At 27.7% G+C, this 7,594-nt stretch overlaps 1 protein-coding gene across 1 annotated transcript; it reads left to right on the forward strand.

Moving 5' to 3' along the window:
- The first annotated feature begins 5,304 nt into the window (after positions 1-5,304).
- LOC108562907 (cuticle protein 2-like) lies at positions 5,305-5,751 on the forward strand. The gene is made up of 2 exons (XM_017921412.1): positions 5,305-5,316; positions 5,368-5,751. Exons 1-2 carry the CDS (start codon positions 5,305-5,307, stop codon positions 5,749-5,751), a joined length of 396 nt encoding a protein of 131 aa, XP_017776901.1.
- The last annotated feature ends 1,843 nt before the right edge of the window (positions 5,752-7,594 follow it).

Below are 7,594 nucleotides of genomic sequence, written 5' to 3' on the forward strand. Positions count from 1 at the left end.
ATAGCCTATATTGTTAGCTTCAATTGGATTATTAGATTTTATATGTGATCATCATTGTTTTTGAGGTATACAACAAAATGTGAAGACACTACTTTTTCGAGAATGAAAATAATGTTGTCCCAATAAACTGTAATAACCACGAATTTTATAATAAATGTTTTAGGCACATTTTAAAGTCTATATCAATAGCTTTCATTGGATTAATGAAGTATTGATGTGCTTATCCAAGTACTTGAGATATACAACAAAATGTGAAAACACTACTTTTTCGAGATTGATAATAACTTTGTACCAATACCAATAAACTGAAATAATCACGAAATTCACAATAATTACTTTAGACACGTTTTAACGTCTATATTATTAGCTTTCATTGGATTAATGAAGTATTGATGTGCTTATCCAATTTCTTGAGATAAACAACAAAATGTGAAGACAATATTTTTTCGAGATTGAAAATAATGTTGTACCAATACCAACAAACTGCAATTACCACGAATTACATAATAATTACTTTAGCCACATTTTAAAGTCTATATCATTGGCTCATTAGATTAATGAAATATTGATGTGCTCATTCTAGTTCTTGAGATAGACAACAAAATGTGAAGACACTATTTTTTGAGACTGAAAATAATGTTGTCCCAATAAACTATAATAACCACGAATTTCATAATAAATGCTTTAGACACATTTTAAATTCCATATTATTAGCTTTCTTTTGATAAATGATGTATTGATGTACTCATTCTAGTTCTTGAGATAGACAACAAAATGTGAAGTCACTACTTTTTCGTGATTGAAAATAATGTTGTACCAATAAACTGTAAAAACAACGAAATTCACAATAATTACTTTAGACACATTTTAAAGTCTATATTACTAGCTTTCTTCTGGTAAATGAAGTATTAATGTGCTTAACATAGTTCTTGAGATAAACAACAAAATGTGAAGACATGTAAAATAATGTTATTTCAACTTTAACAGCTTATTACAAACAAATCATCAATTTTACAAAATTATGTTATTATACATTATAAACTCTATATTCTCAGCTTTAATTAGATTATTGAATTATCTGTGTATTCATCCTGGTTCACGAAATATACAAAGAAATATAAAAACATTTTTTGATAATTAAAAAGAATCGATGTTACAACTTTAACTAATTAAATTTTGAATCGAATTGAATGATTTCTTCTTAAAATTAGATTAATTATAATTAAAATAACGTATTTATTAATGCACGTATAGTGAAGATTATTCCCATAATATAGAATTTAATTAAACGAAAAAAATAAATTAAAAATAATTAAAATCTAATTCAATTAAAAAAGTTAATTAGTCTATATTTTTTTGCATAACGCTTCAAACTAATTAGCAGGATGTGTATAATAGAGAAAATTGAATGCAAAATGATCGTTGTGTAAACTTTATACTAATTAAAGAATAATTTTTGCATTATTAAAAATATTGGCAAAAAAATAGATTTTTTGTAGATTTTACTAATTTATATTCTGTGAAATTAATGACTTAATGCGAAAATTTGTTAAAAAAAACAGATTTTCGTAACATTTTAATTGATTATTTCAATCAATTACTTTGTTAACTAAAAACTGCGCTAATGTGTGAACATAAGTGTGTATTTTTGTTTGAATTTCCCACGCTGTTCGATGAAAATAAGTCGATAATAATGCGAAAGATAATTAATTGAAGAAAAAAACTCGGATAATCCTGGAAATGTAGGAAAGATCAAGGTGAAATTATGCAACGAGGATGCATGTATTTCATTCCAATTGACCGAGATGAGGTCAACACTGGGAGCGTCTTTCACCTACAATGAAAAGAGGAGAGAAGTAAACAAAAAGCAATGAAAACATATCAAAAAAAAAGTTAAGAAATAAATGTATTTACTCCAATTAATTATTTTAATTGGAATGCGTTGGAAACAATGAAATGGCATTTGTTTATATGGTATTATTTAAATGAGTTCTGCACGAAACGCCCGTTAATTAGACCATTAAAACACCTCATGTGTCCTTATGCAATGCAGTTTCATAACGTTCCAATAAAATTGAGCCGAAGACAACGAAAACAAGACCAAACAACAACAAGAAAAAAAAACAGTAAAGGAACTGTAATATGTTAATGGTATTGAAAAATAGATAGAAAATAGCACGCACAATGTTAAGTATTTTCATTAGGTGGATGCATTGGAGCGTGAAGCATGTGCAGTATATTCGATACAAGAATAAAAATTGGAGCAAAATTGTTTCGAATAAAACTAAATGTATGAAACGTAATGGAAACGACGAGTAGAAATTTTTTTATGTGCACGATTTATGTAACGAGCTGTATGAGCTGCAATAGGTGTTTCGAGGTGCGAAATTATGCAATTATCAAGTTTTGAATGTTTTAATAATAAAACGAAAGAAAAAAAAATAAGTATTAGAAATAGAAATTTTCGGTTTTTGCTACTATGTATGTAATCATTGTCTTTTTAGTGGTTCGCTCTTTATTATGTTATAGAAGTTATTTGTAAACGAAATAAATTTGGTTTATGTTATAATGGTTTTATGAGTTCTTGAGATGTACAAGAAAATGTGAAGATTTAGTTTTTTTTTTAAGAATTAAAAAAAGTTTAACTTTGATAGCTTATTGCAGATAAACCTTGATTGTTTCAACTATGATGTTTATATACATTGTAAAGCTTGTTTTATTAGCTTTAATTGGATTATTAAATTATTTACGTACTCATCGTTGTTCTTGAGATATACACGAAAATGTGAAGATTTAGTTTTTTTTAAGAATAAAAAAAAAGTTTAACTTTGACAGCTTATTGCAAATAAACCTTGATTGTTTGAAATATGATGTTTAAACACATTTTAAAGCTTATTTTATAAGCTTTAATTGGATTATTGAATTATTTACGTACTCATCGTTGTTCTTGAGATATACAAGAAAATGTGAAGATATTATTTTTTTTTGTAGTGTTAAAAAACGTTGTTTCCACTTTGAAACCTTATTACAGATAAACCACGTAAACTACACTTATTAATGTATACACATTTTAAAGTGTATATTGTTAACTGGAAGTAGATTATTGAATGATTTACGTGTTTATCATTGTTCTTGAGATATACAAAAAAATCTGAAGATATTGTTTTTTTTTGTAGTATTAAAAAACGTTGTTTCAACTTTGAAAACTTATTACAGGTAAACCACTTAAACTACACATATTAACGTATGTACAATGTAAAGTGTATATTCTTAACTTGAAGTAGATTATTGAATGATTTACGTGCTCATCATTGTTATTGAGATATAAAAGAAAATGTGAAGATATTGTTTGTTTTTGTAGTATTAAAAAACGTTGTTTCAACTTTGAAAACTTATTACAGGTAAACCACTTAAACTAAACATATTAACGTATGTACATTATAAAGTGTATAATCTTAACTTGAAGTAGATTATTGAATGATTTACGTGTTTATTCTTGTTCTTAAGATATACAAGAAAATGTGAAAATATTGTTTGTTTTTGTAGTGTTAAAAAACGTTGTTTCAACTTTGAAACCTTATTACAGATAAACCACGTAAACTACATTTATTATTATATACACATTGTAAAGTGTATATTATTAACTTGAAGTAGATTATTTAATGATTTACGTGCCCTTCCTTGTTCTGGACATGTATAAGAAAATGTGAAGATATTGCTTTTTTGTAGTGTCAAAAAACGATGTTATAACTTGGAAAATTTCTGTAATACAACAAAATCTACACTTATAAGTTTATACATATTATAGAGTCTATATTAATAGCTTTGAATGGATTATTTAATGTATTCTATACTCATCATCTTCATTTTCAAGATATCCATCAACATGTAAAAAAGTGATTTTTCAGGAAATAAAAAAAAAGTTTTGACTTTGACTTATTTATTACAAGTAATCCATGAACGTTGCATATATAATTTTAAAGCCTATATAATTAGCTTTAATTTGATTTTTCAATGATTTAAGTGATTGTCGTGGTTCTTGAGATATGTATTAAATTGAGAAGAGACTACATTTTTGAGAATTTTAAGAAAAGTTTCAATTTTGACATCTTATTACAAGCAATCCATGATTGTTACAAATACAGTTTTACTCAGATTTTAAAGCTTATAATATCAGCTTTAATATGATTATAATATGATCTATATGAGTATCCTGGTTCATGAGATAGCTTTTAAATTGGAAAGAGACTATTTTCTTAAATGTTAAAAAAACTCTGACAACTTTGACAGTTTATTACAAGAATCTAGAAACGTTACAAAAATACAATTTTAAAGCCTATATTATTAGCTTTAATTTGATTATTCAATGATTTAAGTGAGTATTGTGGTTCTTGAGATATGTTTTAAATTTTGAAGAGACTACATTTTTGAAAAAGTTTCAATTTTGACATCTTATTACAAGCAATCCATGATTGCTACAATTATAATTTTGCACACATTTTAAAGCTTATATTATTAGCTTTAATATGATTATAATATGATCTATATGAGTATCCTGGTTCATGAGATAACTTTTAAATTGGATAAAGGCTACTTTTTTTTGAAGTTTTAACTTTGACAGCTTATTATATATATATATATATAACAAATAGGCAAACAAAGAATGTCACAAATATAATTTTACGTATATTTTACAGCTTATTTTATTAGCTTTAATCGGATTATGGATTGATTAATGTGCTTATCGTGGTTCTTGAAATATACAAGAAAATGTGAAGACGCACTTTAACTTTTAACTTTCACATAACGAATGTTACATCCATAATTTTACCCACATTTTGTTACCAGTTAAACCAGTTACCTAATATTAATTGTTGAGAAATCAAGACTTCTAAAAAAAATGATATATCGGTGGTTCTTATTTGTAATTACTTTTTTCAACATATTTATGCGACAAATTCAAAACCAGTTTCTAATGTGAAACTGTAACAAAAATAAAAAAAGGAATACAATAAACATTATAACTCGACTTTCCTCTTGGCTTTTAATGTATGCGTGTGCATCGAGCATGAATGAGTTTCTACGAATCCGATCGATCCGAAATTTCGGAAGATTTTGTAATGCCTCCTAAATCGAAACGCAGGATGGAAGAAAAAAAGAGAGCAATTTATGAATTACGTAAGGATGTTGTGTGTTTTGGGTCGATGGTTTCGCGTATAAAAGGAAGGTATTTCGGTGGTTTCGAGCACAGTCAGAAAACAGTCCTTAACCGAGGAGGTTTCTACCACATACATTCATCCAACCATGAAATTCTTTGTGAGTATTAACATCTCTTTCTTTATATGTAATAATTATTATTTTCTTTAGGTTGTTTTTGCTTGCGCTTTGGCTGTTGCCTCCGCTGGGTACGAAGAACCAAAGTACCATGGACCTCTTCATCTCGCTGTGATCGGTAAGGGCGGAGTACCAGTTGATACCGCTGAAGTGCAACACGCCAGAGCTGCTCACTTCTTGCACAAAGCTGAAGCTGAGGCTAAAAGTGGACACGGTTATTACCACGAAGAACCCAAAGTTGCCATCATCTCGGGAACTCCAGCTTACGAACATGGTTCTTCTCACGCTTACGAACAACATATTCCAATCATCGTGAAAGGAGTACCAGTTGATACCGTTGCTGTTCAACACGCAAGAGCTGCCCATTTGGAAGCCCACGCCGCAGCCAAAGCCCACGACCATCATCATTACCATTAACTCAATCCAAAGAATACCTTCATCTAAAACTCGGAGTTTCGTTTTGTAAACGATAGCCGTTTAAAAAAAAAACAATAAATTAAGCAAAACACAAATTGTTTCTTCTAAAACCTATAATTTCTTCACGTTTTCACTTAAGAATATAAAGTTTACTCGGATATATGAAGATTGCTGCAATCGTTTGTTGCGTTCTCTGGGCGGCGAAAACAATGCAGGGAATTATGCAGGGAATTCGACGATTAATTTATACGTACACAAATGACTATGATATTAGAAAATTGCGAACTACATTCTCTCAGCGCAAAGTTTCGCAATCTCTTTTGTTGTATAACCTCCGCCCAAAATGCAATTAGAAAAAAAAATCGTTCAAATCTCTTCAGTAATTATCTTCACTAATTATAAGTAAATTAGATTAGTTTCGTAATTAATTAATTAAGCAGGAAGTTTGATGGGAAATGAGAATTCAAACAATTCTATCAAAGAAAAGTGTAATTTGTCGATTCTCATATGAATGAAACTTTAATAAACTAGAATTCATTTTTTGATAATTACAAAATCACTTTTTTATTCCTCAAAAATTGAATATTTTAAAATGTAATTCAAAATCATTATAATTTATTATTACTAACATTATTTTCTAGTAGTTTAAGTATATTTGTATAATTTTTTTTGATTAAAAACTTGATTTATTTTTAAATTTTGTAAAAGTTTGTAAAGATTTTTTCTAAAAAATTATTTAAAAATTTCATCAAAAAAATCCTGTTTTTTTATGAATAATATTTGGAAACAGACTATTTTCTGGTAAATGTGAGTATATACAATATTTAGATAACATTAGAATTCAATAATATTGATTTTCTCCAAATTTGTGAAAATTTGAAAAAAAAAAAATTTTAATTTATTTCAAATTTTCATCAAAAACATGCATGTTTTTTGTTGATAACATTTGAAAGTTGTCTATTTTTTGGTAAATGTGAGTATATACAATATTTATATAATATTAGATTTCAATAATTTTGATTATCTCTGAATTTGTGAAATTTTAAAACATTTTTTCCTAAAAATTTATTTAAAAGTTTCAGCAAAAAATCCTGTTTTTTTATTAATAACAATTGAAAATAGTCTATTTTCGGGTAAGTGTGACTACATACAATATTTATATCATGTTAGAATTTAATAATTTTGATTATCTCTGAATTTGTGAAAGTTTAAAACATTTTTTCCTAAAAATTTATTTTCTAAAAAAAATGCAAATTTCATGATTTTTTTATCCTAAAATTATTTATGTTTTTTTTTTCAAAATTTGTAAATTGTTTGATATTTATTAAAATTTTAACATGTTTGAGCATTAATGGATTATGTAATTTAAAAAAATACGTAATTCATCATGTTTTTATTAGTTAATTTATCGTATATTACAAAATTTAAAGAAATCCAGCTATGAAATGTTAAAAACATTGAAACTCTGGACAATGACAGACTTTAGATGAAATTCTTCGCATGGTGTTAATAATGATGGTAATGGTCATAAGCTTTGGCAGAAGCAGCAGCGTGGGCGGCCAAATGGGCAGCTCTGGCGTGTTGAACTTCAATGGTATCAACTGGTACTCCTTTCACGATCAAAGGTACGTGTTGTTCATAACCATAAGAAGAACCGTATCCTCCGTTGTTGTAAACAGCTGGAGCGTGAAGAGTATGGGTGGAATATCCATAAGTTTCAGCAGCTGGAGCGTAACTCTTGTAAGATGAGCTTGGATCTTCGTAATAGTAATCATGTCCACTTTGAGCCTCAGCCTCAGCTTTGTGCAAGAAATGAGCAGCTCTGGCGTGTTGCACCTCAGCA

This window comes from Nicrophorus vespilloides, unplaced genomic scaffold (genome assembly GCF_001412225.1).
Source record: "Nicrophorus vespilloides isolate i.1.1-1 unplaced genomic scaffold, Nicve_v1.0, whole genome shotgun sequence".
NCBI lineage: Eukaryota > Metazoa > Arthropoda > Insecta > Coleoptera > Silphidae > Nicrophorus > Nicrophorus vespilloides.